Source organism: Rana temporaria, chromosome 4 (genome assembly GCF_905171775.1).
Source record: "Rana temporaria chromosome 4, aRanTem1.1, whole genome shotgun sequence".
Taxonomy (NCBI): domain Eukaryota; kingdom Metazoa; phylum Chordata; class Amphibia; order Anura; family Ranidae; genus Rana; species Rana temporaria.
The window spans coordinates 392,738,800-392,761,745 of record NC_053492.1 but is presented as its reverse complement, the minus strand read 5'-3'; the positions used below and the strand labels follow the sequence as shown (position 1 = coordinate 392,761,745).

At 41.9% G+C, this 22,946-nt stretch overlaps 1 protein-coding gene across 1 annotated transcript; it reads left to right on the top strand.

Annotated features, from left to right (window-relative positions):
- The first annotated feature begins 12,442 nt into the window (after positions 1 to 12,442).
- Positions 12,443 to 14,912, top strand: LOC120937712. Its single transcript, XM_040351144.1, has 4 exons — positions 12,443 to 12,470; positions 12,575 to 12,637; positions 12,925 to 12,969; positions 13,051 to 14,912. Exons 3-4 carry the CDS (start codon positions 12,926 to 12,928, stop codon positions 14,450 to 14,452), a joined length of 1,446 nt encoding a protein of 481 aa, XP_040207078.1. The 5' UTR covers positions 12,443 to 12,470; positions 12,575 to 12,637; position 12,925; the 3' UTR covers positions 14,453 to 14,912.
- The last annotated feature ends 8,034 nt before the right edge of the window (positions 14,913 to 22,946 follow it).

The window sequence follows — 22,946 nt, the reverse complement described above, 5'->3', positions numbered from 1 at the left end:
CAATCTTCAAGGTGTTTGATTGACAAATGGCTGTGACAGATGGATAGAGTAAAGAATCACCACCAATGCAAAACACTTTTTATTTTCTATTGTAAAATATAAAGAATATTCTGAGCCAATCAGAGTGCTCCTTCCGCATTTCCCGAATATTCGCAATTATTTTGTATTGTAAAATATCAAGAATATTCTGAGCCAATCAGAGTGCTCCTTCCGCATTTGCCGAATATTCGCAATTATTTTGTATTGTAAAATATCAAGAATATTCTGAGCCAATCAGAGTGCTCCTTCCGCATTTGCCGAATATTCGCAATTATTTTGTATTGTAAAATATCAAGAATATTCTGAGCCAATCAGAGTGCTCCTTCCGCATTTGCCGAATATTCGCAATTATTTTGTATTGTAAAATATCAAGAATATTCTGAGCCAATCAGAGTGCTCCTTCCGCATTTGCCGAATATTCGCAATTATTTTGTATTGTAAAATATCAAGAATATTCTGAGCCAATCAGAGTGCTCCTTCCGCATTTGCCGAATATTCGCAATTATTTTGTATTGTAAAATATCACGAATATTCTGAGCCAATCAGAGTGCTCCTACCGCAGTTATCAAAAAATCGCAATTATTTTCGCATTCGCAATAGCGAAAAATCGCAATCATTTAATTTCGATAAAATATCACGAATATTCGAATTTAGCGAATATATCTCGAATATTCGAATATATATTCGAGATATATCGCGAAATCGAATATGGCATATTCTGCTCAACACTACTGATGAAGCAGATGAGTTTTGCTCAATGGGTGATCTTGTTGGCTGTCTACTATTTTGACATCTTATGGTTGAAAATTTGAAGGAACCAGGCAACAATTGGCCAGGTAAACAGATGTAGGCACTGTTGGAGTATTTTGAAAACTAGTGGTCTGGCTGTCAAAATACAATAGTCACAGTGGGAGCTTCATTTATCTGCACTGTGTCTCTTGGATGAGGGAATCTGGTAAATATTTTCCATTGATTGGGTTTCATATTGAGGTACTATTCTGCAAATGAAAGTAAAAATAATTTTGATGTGATCATCACATCCAAAAAGAAATGCTTGCTTTACTTTAAATCAGGGATAAGCAATTAGCGGACCTCCAGCTGTTGCCAAACCACAAGTCCCATCATGCCTCTGCCTCTGGGAGTCATGCTTGATGCTGTCAGAGTCTCGCTATGCCTCATGGGACTTGTAGTTTGGCAACATCTGGAGGTCCGCTAATTGCTTATCCCTGCTTTAAATGATTCAGGATTCTAATGATTCTATTGATTAGGGATGAGCTGAACATACTCGAGTTCAGATCGAGGCAAGTTCAGCATCAGTTGTCAACTCCAAACCCAATTGAAGTCAATGCGAGCTAAATCTTAAAAAACAGTAATGGCCATTTTCTTGGCTAATAGCCAAAGGATTGTCAAAAAAAGGCATGGGGTGCTGGACACTGCCATGAGGAACATGTAGAATTGGAAAATAAATGTTAAAAAAATCATTTTGGGGAGCAGAAATTGTAATAATGCTTTAAGTGAAACATTAAAAATGCTTAATTCCAAAAATAAATGGTTTTGTAAACATTTTACAGCAAAACAATACATTTAAATTGCCTGCAAATGACATCTCCAAGGGACTTGCTCCTATTTATAACCAAAGCTGCCAGGAATTCCCTTCATCTATAGTAGACCCTTATCTAGAGGAGGGTTTGGTATACATGCTAATGGGGTAACCCAGAAAAAAGGGTGGGATCCCTATGATGTCCCTGACCAAATATAGTCATGTCCATAATTGTTTAAAGATGTCACCCGGGGGACCCTACCCATTTGTTTCGTTTTAGCGTCAGGGTTTTGGGAGAAGACGTTCAGTGTGAGTAAGTGTTGGGAGCATATTGTTTATGTGATCGTAGGATTGTTTTCTTTAGGTGGGTCAGTGTAGAGTTCCCAAAGGATCTGGTATGGATACTTGGAGGGCCATGCTGATTTTGTTTACACAGTCAAAAACAGCAGATATCTCTTGTGATAGCCTGTCAAAGGTGCAGGTGGTACTCCACATCACATGGGTAATCACTCCAAGCCTTGCTGCCCTGTAAGACTGGGGTTGTCCTTACGTCTCTATAAAAATTTACAAAAGAGGGGGAACCAGCCTAGTGCTTTACCCCACAACATATATTAAAAGATAACTATCATAAGTACTACTCACAAGCATATGAATAAAAGATTGCTTAACAAGCAACTTGTCCGAGTCTTGCACTCAACAGTCTCCAGACCATAGTGGGACCTCACCGGGAACCATGTTGACTGACGCATTTAGAAGGAATCTCCTTCTTCATCAGAGCCTAACATCAAAAGCTCCTTCAGCTGTATATATATATATATATATATATATAAACAGACATACAATCAAACTCACATAATGAGAACCAACACTCCCCTAAAGTGGGAGAGTCACTTCCAGTTCGCTGTCATAGTTCCTGCCTTTTTTTTTACATTGCACTGCCAAAATGGATTTCCTGGCTTACAGCTGAATGGCCCAGGTGGGGATGAATCATGGTTGTTAAGACGCCAGTGGATGCCAATCCCATAATGGCCAGCTTGAGGGGAAACTGTCACATTTTGAAGCAATGGTAATATTACTGCTAAATGTTTTACTTCCCATTGCCATCAATGATTTGACTCAACCGAACACCAAATTAGTTGGGACTACACACGGTCATAATTTTCGGCCAAAAGCTCACATCAAACTTTTCTTGTCGGAATTTCCGATTGTGTGTACGGGGCATAACTGTCTGAATATTGAAATAGAAGGTAATTTTATTAAATGCAATTTATGGGGCATATTATTTACAAACGTGGGGTTGCACGTTAGTATAATTACATTTTCTTACATTTTTGAAAATTATAGTTGATAGTGAGTGTGGATTCAGTTATCTTTTACACTTTTTTTGTAACATATTAAAGAGATTTTTCTCTAATATGTTACAAAGACTTGGACAATATTGTTGTTGTGATCCAGAATATGTCTAAGTTTACTGCATTTTTCAATGAAAACTGAGGTAGAAATACAATTAAAGTAAAAAATATTTTTAGCAGCACTAATGTTTCAGAAGAATAAAAATATGTTTATGAATTGATAGCCAGTTCTTGATGCCTTTTTAAAACTATCAAGTGAATTCTTATCACCTTCGAATAGCTGTAATCACATGTAACCAAAGGCTTTATTTTTATGATCCCTTGCATAATAACTTTAAAAATTCCTTGGTTTCACACCTCGATGTGTCTGGGAATTAAGATTAGAATGCCAATTAACAGTTTCATTTTAGAGACACAGATGGAGCAACCATAAATAAGTACAGTTAGCTTGGTGGCAAAATGAGCCCATCATTGTAAGTGAATGAAATGCTGAACTGTTATGTATTCAAGGTGTAACAATAATTATTATTTATTTATAAATGAACAGTATGTTTTTATAGCATTAGAATATTTTTCTGTTATAGCCTTATGTTTTAATATTTGTTAACTTTAAGTAAACTTTTTTTTTTTTAAACATTTTATTGAAGAGCAGTACAGTACAACTTAATGCCACCAGTACCTCCTGGGGCAGAGCGAAATACAAACAATACATACAAAAGTATTCAACTGGGAGTACAACTGTCACTCGGTAGCAATTAAGGTACCCTCCTTAAATTTGTACCAAGGGTCATGTAAAAGTGGGTATACCATATAAGTGCACATAGTTACTTTGCCAGTCCCGACACCCCCTATGGGTACACACTGTGTCGGGGACTGACTAACTCGTTAACTTCAGGAAGTGCGCCGTTAGGGACAGGACTGGTCTCCCAGCTCCGAAATAACTGTAGCTTCCAGACCCACGTGAGAGTTCTAGGGCGAGTGATACATTTCCGAACTCTAGTGGCTCGGTTGAACCAGGAGTTTCCTAGAAGTATTATCTCAAGTGCGTAGTAGCTCCTGTGATTGTGTTACCGTTGAAGGAGCAACCTCTAACTCAAGCGGTCAGAGTAAAAACTGTTTGTTATCAAACATTGTAACATAAAAAAAGAGGAAAGAAGGAAAGAGAGAGGGTAGAAAAGAGAGGGGAGAAAAGAGGGTATTGCCAGTTGCCGACTTTAAGAGTTTGTGGAAGTCGCTGGGACTCTAGGGATGAGGGATATTCCTACATGTCTAGCCCAGGGTTCCCATATTGCCTCAAATAGTTTAGATGTGTTTAATATTGAGCTGACCATTTTCTCTTGGGTCATGATCCAAGAAATCTTCCTCTTGGCCGCCAAGGGAGTGACAAATGACTGTTTCCAGGCACTGGCCAAAGTAATTTTTGCTCCCAGGAGCATGAAGGATATCAAGTGTGTTTAGGAGCCTGGGGAATCTGGACCCCAAGCAGCGCTATTTGGGGGGATTTCTTAAGTAAACTTTTAACATATTTGGACGATTCAAGCTGAATGAATGAAAAAAAGAACAAGTGGTTAATTTCAGTTTTTCTAAATTGAAAGCAGATGTTATCTAAAGAGCACATAATACAGTTAGGAGATCCAGATATGCAGAAAGCTAATTTTATATGCAACTTTTAAAAGTCAAGCTTTGTCCTGAATGTTGCTAATAGGTATTTAATGTGATGGTCAGTCATAATGACCAAGAGAGACGGAAAGGACATGTTTTGCTATTCAGCATTACATTATTTAACTAACTAATTTAACACTGTACGCAAATGAAATTCATATAATTTTTTTTCACACAAATAGAGCTTTTATTGGTGGTATTTGATCACCACTGGAGTTTATTGGTTTTAATCATTTGCCTACTGGGCACTTTCACCCCCTTCCTACTCAATTTTTAGCTTGCAGAGCTGTCACGCTTTGAATGGCAATTACGCGGTCATGCAACACTGCACCCAAACAACATTATTATAATTTGTTTGGAACAGATAGAGCTATCTTTTGGTGGTATTTAATCACCACTGTGTTTTTTATTTTTTGCTAAACAAACAATAAAAGACCAAACATTTTGGGGATTTTTTTTTTCTAAATAAGTAATTTTGTTCCTTCACTGATGGCATTGATAGGCTGCACTAATGGGCACTGAAACAGCACTGATGAGCGGGCACTGATGGGAACTCATAGGCTGCACTGATGGGCACTAATAGACAGCACTGAATGGTGGCACTGATGGACACTGATAGGGGGCACTGATAGGTGGCACTGATGGGAACTCATATGTGGCACTGGTAGGTGGCACTGGTAGGTGACACTGATAAATGGCACTAATAGGTGGCACTGATAGGCATCACTGATGGGCACAGATTGGCAGCACTTGTGGGCACTGTCGATAACCAGGAAATCTTGTTTACACTGAAATTGATTTGACACAGCTGGATACATGGTAAAGAGCCACTGTGATTGGCTCCTTACCCCAATTTGTGACCAGCTGTGTCTTTCGGCTATAGCGCAGGCAGGAGGTGATTAATGTGTAAGCAAATTCTACTCTTTGTTATAAAACATATCCAATAAAAAAAAGTGGATTAGTAGATTAAAAAAATACTTTTTATGTAATTTTTATTTATATGTATTATTTTGAAAAATCATAGAGTGTTTAAAAGCTTAATCAGACTCCGAACAACATCCCTAAATAAAGCCTCAACCTTCTATACAAAAATCAATACCTATCCCAAGGATACAATATTTCTACCTTCAAACGATTATATCCACTTTCCAACTGCCCCATAGCAGGCTTACTTCTACAGGGTGTCCATTTTGTGCAGAATCCCAAGGAATAAAATCCATCATATCCCTTAGTAAAAACAACACACACCGTACACACAAACACTGTTAGGCACACATTTAACCCTTTGATCTAGATGTTTAACCCATTCCCAGCCAGAGTCATTAGTACAGTGACAGAACATATTTTAGCATGACTGTATTAGTGTCACTGGTTCCCACAAAGTGTCAATAGTGTCAGTTATTGTCAGATTGTTTGCCGCAATATTGCGGTCCCGCTATAAGTCACTGATTGCCGCCATTACTAGTATACAAAGTAAATACCAAAAATATGTAGCATAATATATATTGGCCTCGAAGAAATTTTTTTTTTTAAGCAGAAAGTAAAAAATAATGGGCTAGATTCAGATATAATTGCCTATCTTTAGGCGGGCGTAGCGTATCTCAGATACACTACACCGCCGTAACTGAGTGAGGCAGGTACCGTATTCACAAGGAACTTGCGTCCTAAGTTACTGCGGCGTAGTGTAAATGGGCCGGCGTAAGCCCGCCTAATTCAAATTGTCCAGGCAGTGGACGTGTTGTATTATAATGAGCCTTGACCCCACGTAATTGACGCTCCTAACGAACGGCGCAGGCGCCGTCCGTGAACGTATCCCAGTGCGCATGCTCGAAATCACGTCGCAAATAGTCAATGCTTTCGACGTAAATGTAACTTACGCACAGCCCTATTCGCGCACGACTTACGTAAACGACGAAACATTCAACGCTGTCCTGACGTCCATACTTAACATTGGCTACGCCTCATATAGCAGGGGTAACTTTATGCCAAAAAAAGCCTTACGTAAATGTTGTAAATCAATGCGCCGGGCGGACGTACGTTTCTGAATCAGCGTATCTAGCTCATTTGCATATTCTACGCGTAAATCTACGGAAGCGCCCCTAGCGGCCAGCGTAAATATGCACCCTAAGATACAACGGCATAGGAGACTTACGCCGCTCGTATGTAGGCAAAAACTACGCGTAACTGATTCTATGAATCAGGCGCATAGATACGACCGCACTCATTCGGACATACGACGGCGTATCTTAAGATACGCCGTCGTATGTCCTTTATGAATCTAGCCCATTGTCTTTTTTGTTTATAGCCCAAAATAAAATAAAAAAAAACAGTGGTGATCAAATACCACCAAAAGAAAGCTCTATTTATGGTAAAAAACATTATATAAATTATATTTGGGTACAGCATTGCATGACCGCACAATTGTCAGTTAAAATAACGCATCGCCGTAATACAAAAAATGGCATGGTCATGAAGGTCATTTTCTTCAGTGGCCCTAGTAGAGGTAGTGTATGTATAATAGGTAGAGGCCTGGGCATTTTTACCATCATGCATGCCCTGCATTAAGGTAACAATGTCCCAGTGTTTGTATTGCACTTACCCCCCTTTATATTTACCTGAGTCCAATCTTGCTATGTGTCCATCTGCAGCAGCTCTTTCCTCTCTCTGCTCACAGAGGCAGCAGCTGGAGCCAATAAAAAAGTGTGCAATGAAACCCCCTGTTTTTAATATGAATTGTTAGACAGGGTCAATTTTTTTTGCTGGATAGCTGCTAAATTGTTGAGATGTTTTTTGTTTATGATGTGCATTGCTTGGCTAGTTATAAATTGGGGTGGTTGCCATTTTTTTGTATAGTTAGTTTGCTGGATTTGGCATGGGGACACATTGGATGCCTTCAGCTGCCATTGTGCTCATGCTTTAGGAAGGAAAGGGCTACCTCCAGACATAACTAACCTTAATTTATCCACTGCTATATGTGCTCCAACATGGGGACTCTCAAATATAGAGTTAGGCCCACAGTATACAGGGGAGCCTTGGCAAGAAACATGCTTGTAATTTTAATAAACAAAATACCTTATCAAATGCTTTAATTCTGGGTAGAAATCGAATGAAGCTTTGGAACATTAGGTATTTTTGCACAGAATGTATTGTGCAACAAAAGTGTTTTTTTAAGTGAGTGAGTTTTATAAAAACTACAATATTTATCAAAGTTTTGTTCTGTTTTGGCACCCAAAAAGTCCCATATCCCTACTTTTTTGAAAGGCAAGATTAAAGTGTATCTCCAGTTTTTCTGTCAATTTTGAAAAAAAAAAAAGACTACATGTTTGTTATGTGTTCAAACAGCATGCCTGAAAAAATGTATAAAATATATATTTCTTACCTTTTAGATGTTTCTCCGGAGTAGGTGTCTTTGCTGAATGCAAGGTTTTTTAAACAATGTTGGCGTGAGTCTCAAATCTGTCTTTATTAATAAACATTTCACAAAACATTGTAAACACTTATAGTGCTGCTCAAGGTGCTCTGCTGGTAAAGAATGCGGTGTCTTGAGAGGGGCATGGCTTAGGATCCATTCAAGGCTGAGGCCGTTTACATTCTTCTCCACCTGTTGAGCTAGTAGTATGAGGTGCTTCTCATCCACCAAACCGTTCACCCTTTGTTAGGACAGGCAATCTAGTAACAATTGATAATGAAGATCTGCCTGTATAGTACAGGCAGAGTTAAAGGGGTTGCAAAGGCAGCTTTTTTCCCCCTAAATAGCTTCCTTTACCTCCTTCACTTACCTCATCCTTCGATTTTGCTTTTGAGCCCAGGTTCACACTGGGTACGATTTGGTATGATTTGAGATGCGATTTCACATGTCAAATCGCATCTCAAATCGGCGGCATTTGCCGGCAATTGTCGGCAATGGCACCGTCCTAATCGGTGCGACACCGCATCTGCAGCACTGCACCGATTTCAAAAAGTAGTTCCTGTACTACTTTTTGCGATTTCAGGCCGCAATTTACATTGAACCCTGCACAAATGTCTCTTAAATCGCGGCCGAAATCGCGGCCGAAATCGCGGTAAAATCGCGGCAAAATCGCGGCAAAACCGCAGTAGTGTGAACCTAGCCTAAATGTCCTTTTTTCTTCTGAGAAATCATCACTTCCTGTTCTTCTGTCTGTAACTCCACACAGTAATGCAAGGCTTTCTCCCTGGTGTGGAGTGTCGTGCTCGCCCCCTCCCTTGGACTACGGGAGAGTCAGGACGCTCTCTACGTTGCAGATAGAGAAAGAAGCTGTGTGTTATTGGGCATCCTGACTCTCCTCTAGTCCAAGGAAGGGGGCGAGCATGACACTCCACACCAGGGAGAAAGCCTTGCATTACTGTGTGGAGTTACAGACAGAAGAACAGGAAGTGAGGATTTCTCAGAAGAAATAAGGACATTTAAAAGCAAAATCGAAGGATGAGGTAAGTGAAGGAGGACTGCACTAAGGTAAAGGAAGCTATTTAGGAGAAAAAATTGTACCTTTACAACCCCTTTAATGAAGGTAAATGTATAAGCACCTCTTACTAAAATAATTACAAATAAATAAATAAAAAAGGTGAAAAATAGTTCCAAAGTTCCAAATGGCTGATAATCCAACATAAAGTGGATGTTGGTGGTGGAAATGTTTATCACATATTAATTGAAGTTCACCTGATTGCCTTTGAAATATTGCACTTTTTTTGGGATAATCAGCCATTTGGACTTTGGAATTATTTTGCACATTGTTTTTTTTGCACATTTTTGTTGCAACTTATTGTTCTTTGTGGACTACTGGACTATTGGACTATAATAAACACCTTTGGATTTATTGCGCGTGTATTTTGCACCTTTTTTATTTCTTTATTTGTAATTATTTTTGTAAGCGCCGCTTATACATTTACCTTAATTTAGTACTGTGGGGACACGCTTTTTTTTAAGTTGGCTGCTGCTTTATATATTCTATTGATTTGTGCATCAGGCCACCAATTACCTGTTCCTTTTTAAAGGGGTTGATTTGTAAAGGGATTACAGATATGTTCCCTTTGAAAAATGACATTTCACTGCACTTACAGTATATAAGGTAAAGCTGTGTTTAATCACCCAATCATGCCAGTATTTTGTTTTATGTCGCGTACACACGTTCGGTCCATCCGATGAAAACGGTCTGATGGACCGTTTTCATCAGTTAACCGATGAAGCTGACTGATGGTCAGTCGTGCCTACACACCATCAGTTAAAAAAACAATTGTGTCAGAACGCGGTGACGTAAAACACAACGACGTGCTGAAAAAAACTAAGTCCAATGCTTCCAAGCATGCGTCGACTTGATTCTGAGCATGCGTGGATTTTTAACCGATGGATGTGCCTACAAACAATTGTTTTTTTTATATCGGTTAGGTGTCCATCGGTTAAATTTAAAACAAGATTGCATTTTTTTAACCGATGGATAAATAACCGATGGGCCCTACACACGATTGGTTTGGTCTGATGAAAATGGTCCATCAGACCGTTCTCATCGGTTTGACCTATCATGTGTACGCGGCATTAGTCTTCCTACACATGATAACATATTCAAAGTAAATACAGCTTTGCCTTCGATACTAAGTTAAAGAGACATTTACTTCTCTAGTTAATCAACTTCATTAAGTAATTGAAGCATTTGAAAGTAAAAAAAAAGCATTGGCTGTTAAAAGCATCTTTTGTTTTCTTGCCTGATATTTCTTCCTTATTTTTTCAATTAGTGTAGATCTAAACCCTAACTGAATATTGTGTTTGCCATGTGTGTTTTTAGTACATTCCAGTGTGGAAATATTCAGAATGCTGTACTTTTTTTTTTAAATGCATATGAAAGCATGGTGTAAACTAGTCTAATTGGAAGACATTCACTTTTCTTGCATATGAGTTTGTACTACGTTCAGTAGTGTATTTAGGTTTTGTGCTGCCCTAGGCCTGACTAAACTTGTGCACCCCCTAATTAAAAAATCCCCCCCCTTCCTGTCAAGGCCACACCCCTTTCTGTTTAAGACCCACCCTGAAATTTTCGAGTGGGGACACTAGTTCTTAGGGCCTGGGGGGCATTGGATTCCCTTAATTTGCATAGATTTCCTTTCACTTACTGTTTGGCTATGGGGCAGGAAGTGAAGGAAAATCTCTGCAATGGGAAAGGAATGGTAAAAAATAAACTGACAGGGGCTATAACCCTCCCAAAATGAAAGAAAAAAGTGTTGCCTATAGTTCTACAAATTTCTGATAATTTTATGGAAAGGCTTAAGAAGATATAACCATGCCAATGGTGCAGCAGAAAACATATAGCACAGTGAGGAAGGTTTGTGGTCCAGGATGATAGGACAGTCAAAATTAGAAGAAGCTTGCGTTGCACTTACAGTGTAGTGCAAGCTGGCGGGGGATCTTTCCATGCTGCAACCCCCCCTGCAAAGTGCTGCCCTAGGCCTGGGCCTTGTTGGCCTAGGCCAGGATACAGCGTTGACTGTGTTTTTGCTGAGCTTAAAAATGCACCTGACGACATCTGGTATAAATGAGCCCGTATGCCCTGTACACACGATCGGTTCATCCAATGAAAACGGACTGATGGATTTTTTCATCAGATATCCGATGAAGCTGACTTTCATCAGTCTTACCTACACACCCATAAGTTAAAAATCCATTTGTGTCAGAAAAAAACTACGACGTGCTGAGAAAAATGAAGTTCAATGCTTCCGAGCATGCTTCGACTTGATTCTGAGCAAATGCGTGGATTTTTAACAGATGGTCGTGCCCACAGACGATAGTTTTGTTCTATCGTTTTTTTAACCATCAGATTATTTTAAAACAAGTTCCTAGTTTTTTCACCGATGAATAACAAACCGATGGGTCCCACACACGATTGGTTCGTCTGATGAAAACGGTCCATCAGACTGTTTTCATCAGACGAACCGATCGTGTGTACGCGGCTTAAGTGATTAATTTAGGATTTACTTCAAACTTGGGGGAGCAAAGCTATGTCACGCCCTTACCTTGGAAAATTGGAAGAAAAGAAACATCCCTGGAATAAAGATTCTTACTCTACATGTGATGAAATCGAGAAACTATGCAAAATGGCACTGCGTTATTTTTAAGGACAATTATGCGGTCATGCATCACTGTACCCAAATAAAATGTATATATTTTTTCCCCACAAATAGATCTTTCTTTTGGTGGTATTTAATCACCAATGTGTTTTTTTTGGCGCTATAAACAAAAAAAGACAGACAATTTACTTTCTGCTAAAAAAAAAACACATCCAATAAAAAAAATGTAAAAAACAAATTTCCTGGCCAGTCCTCCCGTCAGCACATCATGGGTTAATCCCTCCTTTGGTCCACCAGTACCACCTTCTTTTAGCTAATAAGTAGGGGGCCCCTCCTCCCAGTCCTTGTTCCTTTTTTTTGGTCGGACGACCAGACCACTAGAAGACTCTTCCAGAAACTACAAAATGAAGAGGATATTACCCCCCTACCGAACCAATCCCACCCAGGTTCAGCCTCTCCTCGGGTTGGAAGGTCCAGAAGTAGTAAAGGTATGAACCTTTATGACCCTGGACGCTCAGGTGCATGAGCTGCGGGCATTCTAGCTTAAGAAGAGCTTACTTTATGATTGGGGGCTGTGGTGTGTCTCTTCCGTTTGCTGTAGCATGTGTGTCTCTTCCTGCTCTGAATCTGGACTCCGTAGGAGCGCGCCGCCCCCCCCTCCCTCCACCTTCTGCAGGCAGTGATGATGTCACAGGGGGCGGTGCCGGAGGCGTGCCGGGGGGCGGGTCTCAGAGTACTATATAATCTGGCAATGGCAGAAAGCTCAGTGCGGTCTGCCACTGCTCTGGAGAAGGAAGTGTGAGGTAAGCCTCCTGCTAGGGAGGAGATGAGAGAGATTGTGTCAGCATTGCAGCGCTGGGCTGTTCTTTTTAAAGAGGATGTTTTTCTTTCTCACCTTATCTGATAGAGTATTCAACAATCGTCCTAACTACCTGCTGCCACCCTGAATCACTTTCTTTGTTGATCTAAGGTAAAAATACCTATTAAAGGGGCAGTGTTGTTTTAAAAAAAAAAAAAAAAAAAGGGTATATATATATATATATATATATATATTTTTTTAGTGTACATATATGTGTATATAGAGGTATTTGAGACAGATATGTAAGGATATGTAGATAGATAGGTGTATAGGTTTTAAAAAAAAAAAAATAATAATAATAATAATAATAATAATAATAAATAAATAAAATATATTTATATAATACATATATTTATTAGGGACTCTGTCTGATGTTCCTGTCCTGATTTTTTATACAGCATGAGCTCACAACAGCCCCAGAATGCACCAAGATCTCCGGACAGGTAGGAGGGGTCAACGGGGGCCACAGTTTAAAAGAGTGCGCACCAAGAGCTAAAAGTAGTTTTTCTTGGTTGTCTTTTTAGGAGCAGAAGCCCTAAAATAAGACATGAACGGAGAAAGAAGTCCCGCCACCGCTCAAAATCTCCGCAGGCGTCTGGCTCTCGGGCAACGCATAGGTCCCATTCCAGCCCAGCACGCAAATCCAGTCACTCTGCGACTGTAGCAGAGCAAGATGGGTCAAGACCCCGCCCAGACGATGGTCTTTGTTGGGCATGTTCGGCTCCATCCGAACCTGGCAAGCTTCTTTGCGCCGGCTGCATTAAAGATATGGCTACAGACCGGGAAGCAGAGGCAAAAAGAATTAAAGACTATATCCAAGACGCAGTAGCAGAGGGTATTCAGGCAGCCTCAGCTACCAAAACACCTAGATCAAGGCCCAAAGTTAGTAGCGTCAATCAGCCAGGACGAGACGATTCACCTACTCGGGAGACGCTATCACCAGGCTCATCGGACTCTGAAGAGCCCTCAGAGTATTTATTTGATTTTCAATATATTGAATCATTTGTCACAGCCATAAGAGAGGCCATTGACTGGGATCAGGATGTTCAGCCGCCTGAAAAAATTAAAAGATTTTTTCCTAGCCGTAAGAGACAAGGGGTTACCTTCCCCCTCTTACCAGAAATCCGAGAATGGTTCGAGGAAGAATGGGAAAGGCCAGAAAGGAGGGCAAACGTTCAAAATCGTTTCTCAAGGTTGTACCCTTTTAAAACTCCAGAGGCAGACCTTTGGGACTCACCATTGGGCATAGATGCGGCCTTACAGCGCTTGGCCAGACAGGTCGCGCTGCCTTTGCAGGATTCCACGACCTTTAGAGATCCAATGGATAGACGTGCAGACACAGATCTGAAAAAGGTATACTCAGCCGCAGGTGCAGCGTGTCGCCCGGCCATTGCCCTAACTTCAGTCTCCAGGGCACTCAAGGTCTGGACCACGAGAACCCAAGCAGCCCTTAAAGCAGAGACAGGCTCAGAAGCACTCATACAAACAATGGAGGATTTCGATCTTGCTGCCGATTTCATAGCAGAAGCCTCTATGGACTTGACAAAGCTACTTGCAAAGATCATGGCTTTTGCAGTGACGGCAAAGAGGGCTCTTTGGTTGCGGCATTGGGGCGCAGACAGCACCTCCAAACTGAGTCTCTGCAATATTCCGTTTAACGGCAAGGTGCTGTTCGGAAAGACCCTAGAAGAAGCTATCAGTCGGGCTACAGGGGGAAAATCGGGTCTAATGCCACAGAGACCCAGGAAGAGACAGCAGGCCACTCGGCCAGCCCAGCCAGAGTACAAAAGGGCGTATGACGCCAGGGCATACAGGCCAGGACGGGAATATACAAGACCCTACTGGAAAAACCCACAAAATTCGTTTTTGCGGAAGGTAAAGTCTAGAGCGGCGCAGACCGCAAAGAAACCCGAGAAGTCTTTTTGACGGGATATCCGCCCGTCCTGTCCAAGTGGGCGCCAGATTAATGTCCTTCTGGGGAGTATGGGCGGAAGAAGTCAGGGACCAATGGGTCCGCAAGACAATCAGATACGGTTACAAAATATCTTTTCAGCAGAAACCACCCAATACGGTGGTCCATACAGAATGGCCAACAGATCAGAAAAAACGGAACTGCTTACAAGAATATTTAACCGGCTTGCAGCAAAAGAAGGCAATCTCGCCGGTACCCCCATGTCAACAAGGAAAAGGGGTATATTCTCCAATCTTTCTAGTTCCCAAAGCATCAGGAGATCTCAGACCAGTTTTGGACCTGAGGGTTTTAAACCACTTCATAGAGCCCAAGACATTCAAGATGGAATCCGTATTTACAATCATCTCTGTGTTGCAACCAGGAGATTGGCTGATATCAGTCGATCTAACGGATGCATATCTGCACGTCCCAATCAACAAAAGACATCAAAATATCTAAGATTCCTGGTGGGGGAAGACCACTTTCAATTCCGGTGTCTGCCCTTCGGCATCAGCACAGCCCCACGAATATTTTCCAAAATCTTGCTAGCAGTGATTGCCATCATTCGCCTGAAGGGCATAAAGATTTTTCACTACCTAGACGACATTTTGGTAGTGGCACGTTCAAGCAAAGAACTTGCGGGTCAACGCGAAATGGTTCTGAAAATCCTATCAAGGTTTGGCTGGATCATCAGCAAACAAAAGAGTCAATTAATTCCCTCACAACAGATGGAATATCTGGGACTGGTCTTCAATACAAACAGAGGCTTGGTCCTTCTACCCGAACGAAAGAAGGCAGAGTTGGTAGCTTGCGTTGGCAGCGTGATCAGATCGTCATCGCTAACGGCGAGAGACTGTATGACCCTACTCGGGATGTTCACTGCAGCAAGCCCAGCCATCCCTTGGGCAAGGTTCCACACAAGAGCCTTCCAGACAACCTTCCTGAACCAATGGGATGGTACCTCTCTCCACCAAAGGATCCTCATTCCGAGTGGGATTCGACAGAACCTAGCCTGGTGGAAGTCATCAGAGAACCTGTCGCGGGGCATGCCCCTCAGCCCCGGGGACTGGGTTCTGATAACTTCGGATGCCAGTCTCCGGGGCTGGGGTGCTCACTGCCTCGGCAGGCAGGTGCAGGGGCTTTGGAGCAAAGCGGAATCCCGACACTCCAACCTCTTGGAGCTGCAAGCAGCATACATGGCCCTACGGGCGTTCGAGAAACTGATACAGGGTGCTCGAGTCAAACTAATGTTGGACAACAAGACAGCAGTGGCATATATAGCCAGACAGGGCGGAACGAAGAGCTTGCCACTTCTGCAGGTGGCAACCAAGATATTTGTTTGGGCCGAAACACACCTGGAAGCCCTAACAGCAGCTTATATTCCGGGCAGCCAGAATTCCATCGCGGATCATCTGAGTCGGGACTTCCCCGACAAGAACGAATGGGCCTTGAACTGGAAATTCCTAGAACCAATATTTTCCGAGTGGGGGACACCCTCGGTGGATCTGATGGCGACTCGAGCCAATGCAAAGGCAACTCAATTTGTCTCCAGGTTCCGTTGCAACAGGTCCTTGACCCAGGATGCATTCTCCATTCCATGGGATTTTCCCCTAGTTTATGTTTTCCCGCCGGTGCCGCTAGCAATGAGAACTTTGTTAAAAATTGCGAAGGAGAAGGTCCAGACAATAATAATTCTTCCCTTTTGGCCGCAGAGGCCGTGGTTCCCTCTACTCCTACACATGGTGTCGGCTCCCCCGATACGGCTACCGCTAAGGAGGGACCTCCTATGGCAGCGCCAATGGGTACACCCCAACCTGAACAGGTTGCAACTGACGGCCTGGCTGCTGAATCAACCAGACTCCAGGCACAAGGCATCTCAAAGGAAGTAATTTCTACACTGTTAAAGTCTAGAAAGACCTCAACCAACGTCACCTATAACAGGGTCTGGGCAAGGTTTACAACCTTTGCATTGCAAGAAAATTTCTCCTCACTGAATCCGAGTGTGGCACAGATACTGGACTTTTTGCAATCAGCTTTAAACAAAGGCTTGGCGTATAGTACGTTGAAAGTACAAATATCAGCCTTGTCGTGTTTTACAGGGCATAGATGGGCAGAAGAACCACTAGTAAAACAATTTTTAAAGGCAACCTTGAAAATAAATCCTCCAAGAAAGTGTCTGTTCCCGGCATGGGACTTAGGCACAGTGCTAAAAGCGTTGCTTCTACATCCTTTTGTACCGGCAGAATCTTGTCCATTCTGGTTTCTAACACTCAAGTTGGTTTTTCTCACCGCCGTAACATCGGCAAGGAGGGTTTCGGAGCTAGCGGCCCTGTCCAGTAAAGAACCGTACTGCATCATTCTTCCGGACAAAGTAATTCTGAGGCCTTCACCAATAGCAACACCCAAGGTCGTTTCAAGATTCCACCTTAACTGGGAGGCAGTGCTACCCAGCTTTACATTACCTCCTAGGCAGGAAGAAGAACTTGACCTTAGACCTCTGGACATGGTCAACCTTTTCTCAATTTACCTACACCGTTCTCAACAAGTACGCAAAACGGATTCCCTTTTTGTCCTACCATCGGGACCTAAAAGAGGACAAGCGGCTTCAACAAGAATAATCTCAACCTGGATCACCAAAGTAATAAAGCTCACATACGAGAAACAGGGGCTGAGGCCTCCACAGGCAACTAGAGCTCATTCTACCAGAGGGGTGGCAGCCTCTTGGGCAGCATTTGCCAAGATTCCGGTTGAAGAAATTTGCAAGACGGCTAGTTGGAGTTCCTGCAGGACCTTCGCTACGCATTACAGTCTAGACGTAACGTCATCTAAGGCGTCTAGGTTCGGAAACGCTGTGGTATCGGCACCATTTCAGACAAAATGAAAAAAAAAAAAAAAAAACAATAAATATATTACTTAAGCAGCATTTATAGTTGTCGTCCGAGTCTTATATATATTCCCGCCCTAAGGTGCTAAATCAAATCCCATGATGTGCTGACGGGAGGACTGGCCAGGAAAATGGAAAATTGTTATCCTTACCTTCGGTAATTTTCCTTTCCTGGCCTGTCCTCACGTCAGCACAGCCTTTCCCTCCCTATAGTCTGTCGTCCGCCAAAGTAGTGGAACAAGGACTGGGAGGAGGGGCCCCCTACTTATTAGCTAAAAGAAGGTGGTACTGTTGGACCAAAGGAGGGATTAACCCATGATGTGCTGACGTGAGGACAGGCCAGGAAAGGAAAATTACCGAAGGTAAGGATAACAATTTTCCATTTTCTTCAAATATTTAGGCCAACATGTATTCTGCTAAAAAAAAAAATTGTAAAAAATCGGAATAAGCGTATATTGATTGCTTTGCGCAAAAATTTAAAGGCCCAGATTCTCATACATTTACGTTGCTCCTGGGCAGCGTAACGTATGTGATTTACGTTACACCGCCGCAGGTTTACAGGTTTACAGTCTGATTCTCAGAACACTTACCTGTAAACTTGCGGCTGTGTATCATTAAATCGCTCGGCGCAAGCCCGCCCAATTCAAATGGGGCGGGCACCATTTAAATTAGGCGCGCTCCCGCGCCGAGCGTACTGCGCATGCTCTGTCGGGTAAATTACCCGACGTGCATTGCGCTAAATGACGTCGCACCGACGTCATTTGCTTAGACGTTAACGTAAATGGCGTCCAGCGCCATTCACGGACGTCTTACGCAAACGACGTAATTTTTTTAAATTTCGACGTGGGAACGACAGCCATACTTAACATTGGCTGCCCCTTATAATAGCAGGGGCAACTTTACGCATCGGAAAGGCTACGGAAACAACGTAAATTCTCTGCGTCGAGCACGCGTACGTTCGGGAATCGCCGTAATTTGCTAATTTACATAAGCGATGGGGAAAACGACGTCCGCGACACCTAGCGGCGGGAAACAAAATTGCATTTTAGATCTGACAGCGTAAGAGCCTTACGCCTGTCAGATCTAATGGGTATCTATGCGTAACTGATTCTAAGAATCAGTCGCATAGATACCCGGGGCCAGATGAGGAGTTACGACAACGCAAATGGTGTTGCGCCGTCGTAACGCCTTTGAGAATCTGGGCCATAGTGTCTACAAACTATGATCTATATACTGGGATTTTTATTCATTTTTGTAATACTAGTAATGGCGGCGATCAGCGACTTATAGCAGGGCTGCCATATTGCGGTGGACGGTCAGACACAGGTCAGCTAGGGGTCAGACATTAATGGAGAGTGGAATGGGGATAGATGGGGGGAGGGTTATGGCAGGTGACAAGAAAGTTCCCATGTTGCAAACAGCCATTGGAAATAATAGTGCCATTTGTACTACTATAAATTATATGAAAAACACTAGAGAAAAATGTAACAATACATTTAAGTGTTTGTTCACCAATGCCAGAAGTCTGCCAAGCAAAACAGGTGAGTTGGAAGCTCTGGTGCATGAGGAGAGCTATGATGTAATCGGTATTGCTGAAACTTGGCTTCAATCCTCACATGACTGGGCTATTAATATTCCTGGCTATGCTCTCTTTCGGAAAGACAGGGTAAAAAGGAAAGGTGGAGGGGTCTGTCTATATGTGAGAAGTGACCTCAAAGCAAGCGTGAAAGAGAACCTGGTTGATGGAGAGTGTGATGAGGCTGAAGCATTATGGGTGGAACTGCATACAGATGTGCGTAGTTCAAAATTAATCATTGGAGTTTGTTATAAACCACCCAATGTTAATGAGGAGGTGGAGACTCAGCTCCTTGCACAGATGGAAAGGGCTGCAAGGGCTGGGACGGTGATAATAATGGGGGATTTTAACTACCCAGAAATTGACTGGATTAATGGCACTTCTGGGACAGTTAAAGGACAAAAATTTAAAAACCTATTGCAGGACAATTTTATGGTGCAGTTTATTGAGGCCCCAACTAGGAATGATGCTCTGTTGGACCTGATAATCTCAAACCATGCAGAGCTTATTACTAATGTTCAGATAAAGGAACACCTGGGTAGCAGTGATCATAACATGATTTCATTTAATGTTAACTATAAGCAAGAAATACATACAGGAAATATTAAAACACTAAATTTTAAGAGAGCAAATTTTCCAAGGATGAGGGCCGCTCTCCAGGACTTGGACTGGGAGGGACTATTGACACAGATGAACACAGAACAGAAATGGGAATTTTTCAAAAAGACTGTGTGGAACCTCACTGCAAAGTATGTTCCCATGGGCAATAAGTTTAAAAGGCTAAAAATAAAACCTATGTGGCTCACGGGCAAAGTTAAAAAAGCTATAAACAATAAGAAAGTAGCTTTTAAAAAATATAAAAATGAAGGAACACTAGTGTTGTTTAAATGTTACAAAGAATATAACAGGATATGTAAAAAGGAAATCAAGGATGCAAAAATTCAAAATGAACGACAGATTGCAAAAGATAGTAGGACAAACCCCCAAAAATTCTTTAAATATATTAATAGTAAAAAGGTGAAGTCTGAGCATGTAGGCCCCTTACAAAATAATCTAGAGTGGGTGACTGGGGACAAAGAGAAGGCAAATTTATTAAATGCTTTCTTCAGCTCTGTGTATACAATGGAGCATGGGGGAGCTCATGTCCAAAATGGGGGTGGGAGTGACACAGCCCCAAATCCACAATGGCTCAAAAGTGATATGGTCCAGAAATATTTAGACAGAATAAAGGTGGATAAAGCACCTGGACCTGATGGCATCCACCCACGGATCCTAGGTGAGTTGAGCTCTGTCATTTCAAAGCCACTGTATCTAATATTTAGGGACTCATTAATGACAGGAATAGTACCACTGGATTGGCGTAGAGCCAATGTGGTGCCTATATTTAAAAAGGGAACAAAGTCTTTACCAAGTAACTATAGACCTGTTAGTCTAACTTCTATAGTTGGGAAGATACTGGAACGTTTAATAAAAGACCACATGGATGAGTTCTTGCAGGAAAAAAACTATTTAAGCAACAGACAACATGGATTCATGAAAGACAGAAGTTGTCAGACAAACCTGATTTCCTTTTATGAAGAGGTAAGTAAAACCCTGGACAGAGGCGTGGCTGTGGACGTGATATATTTGGATTTTGCAAAAGCGTTCGATACAGTTCCGCACACACGGCTCATGTGTAAGGTAAGGTCTACAGGATTGGATGTATCAGTTTGTAAATGGATAGAAAACTGGCTGAAAGACAGAATTCAGAGAGTCGTGGTTAATGATTCTTACTCTGAATGGTCCAATGTTATCAGTGGTGTACCCCAAGGTTCAGTGCTGGGACCCTTACTTTTCAATATATTTATAAATGATATTGGGTCTGGGATCAAAAGTAACATTTCTGTCTTTGCAGATGACACCAAGCTATGCAGTGGAATAACGTCCTTGCAGGATGTCGCCAATTTACAAGCCGACCTCAATGCTCTGTCTAATTGGGCGACTGAGTGGCAGATGAGGTTTAATGTTGATAAATGTAAAGTTATGCACTTGGGGGCTAAGAATATGCATGCATCATACATACTAGGGGGAGTACAACTGGGGGGATCTGTAGTGGAGAAGGATCTGGGGGTTTTAGTTGATCATAAGCTCAATAATGGCATGCAATGCCAAGCTGCGGTTTCCAAAGCGAGCAAAGTCCTTTCTTGTATTAAGAGAGGTATGGACTCCAGAGACCGAGATATAATTTTGCCCCTGTACAAATCATTAGTAAGACCTCATCTGGAATATGCAGTTCAGTTTTGGGCACCAGTTCTCAAAAAGGATATCGGAGAACTGGAGAAAGTGCAGAGAAGAGCAACCAAACTGATAAGAGGCATGGAGGAGCTCAGCTATGAGGAAAGATTAGAAGAACTAAATCTATTCACTCTTGAGAAGAGGAGAATTAGGGGGGATATGATCAACATGTACAAATATATAAGAGGTCCATACAGTGTACTTGGTGTTGAGTTATTCACTTTACGGTCAACACTGAGGACAAGGGGGCACTCTTTACGTCTAGAGGAAAAGAGATTTCACCTCCAAATACGGAAAGGTTTTTTCACAGTAAGAGCTGTGAAAATGTGGAACAGACTCCCTCCAGAGGTGGTTCTGGTCAGCTCAGTAGATTGCTTTAAGAAAGGCCTGGATTCTTTCCTAAATGTACATAAAATAACTGAGTACTAAGATTTGTAGGTAAAGTTGATCCAGGGTAAATCCGATTGCCTCTCGGGGGATCAGGAGGGAATTTTTTCCCCTGCTGTAGCAAATTGGATCATGCTCTGCTGGGGTTTTTTGCCTTCCTCTGGATCAACTGTGGGTATGGAGTTGGGTGTATGTGATTGTATTGTGTTTTTTATTTTGTTTGTTTATTTTTTGTGGTTGAACTGGATGGACTTGTGTCTTTTTTCAACCTGACTAACTATGTAACTATGTAACTTTTGACACTTTGTGGGAACCAGTGACACTAATACAGTGATCAGGGCTAAAAATATGCACTGTCACTGTACTAATGGCTGGAAAGGGATTAAACATCAAGGGTGATCAAAGGATTTAACTGTGAGCCTAGCCAGTGTTTTCCTATACTATGTGGACTGCTTTCAATCAGGGAAGTGATGTATTTTATTCCCTGCTTTTCAGGGACACCAAATCCATCCCTTGCCCCTGTAAGAACATACAGTAGATATGCCTTATTTACATAGGCAGAGCTCCATTCTGTGTCTCTGCCTGGTGATCGGCAAATTCCAGCGGACATCCAGTGCCCAGCATCTGCATTACTCACTCTGCTGTGAGTAATCACGTCCCGCGCACCCCCTAGGCGGAAGTGCAGAATCACGTATACAAGTTGTGTCTATTAAATAACGAGATCCCACCTTGTAAACAAAGCAGTCAGAACCGGTTATAACTGCATGTGTAGTGACCTTGAACATGTATGAACCTGCATGACAAGCAGCAACACAGCAAATAACAGTTGATTGTGAGTCGCCAGTTATTTTGGTTGTGTTTTCTGTAGTGTGCCAAAAAATGCTAAGTTCAAAAGTTGAACAATGTGTCAATTTGAATTTTTTTGTAAAATTGCACAAAACACCAACAGAATGTTTTCAAATACTTACTACAGCTTATAGGAATGTTGGCTTGTCTTGTACATGTGTGTTTGAGTGGCACATTGAGGGACATGAGAATGTCGAAGATGATGAACGCCCTGGACGACCTTGTACTTCAAGAACCAAAAAAAAAGGAGAAAAAATCTGTAAGATTGTTAGAAAAGACCACTGACTTAGTTTTCGAATGATAGCTGAACCCGTGCACATTGAAAAAGACACCCCATAGAAAATTTTGCACGAGGATCTTAACATGACGAAAGTTTGTGCATGATGGTTCCAAGGGTTCTCATGCCAAAGCAAAAAAACATTGCAAGGAATGTTGTGCTGACATTCTGCAGCAACTTGATGCAGACGATGTGCCTGTTCAGACAGCACTTTCTGTGAAGCAG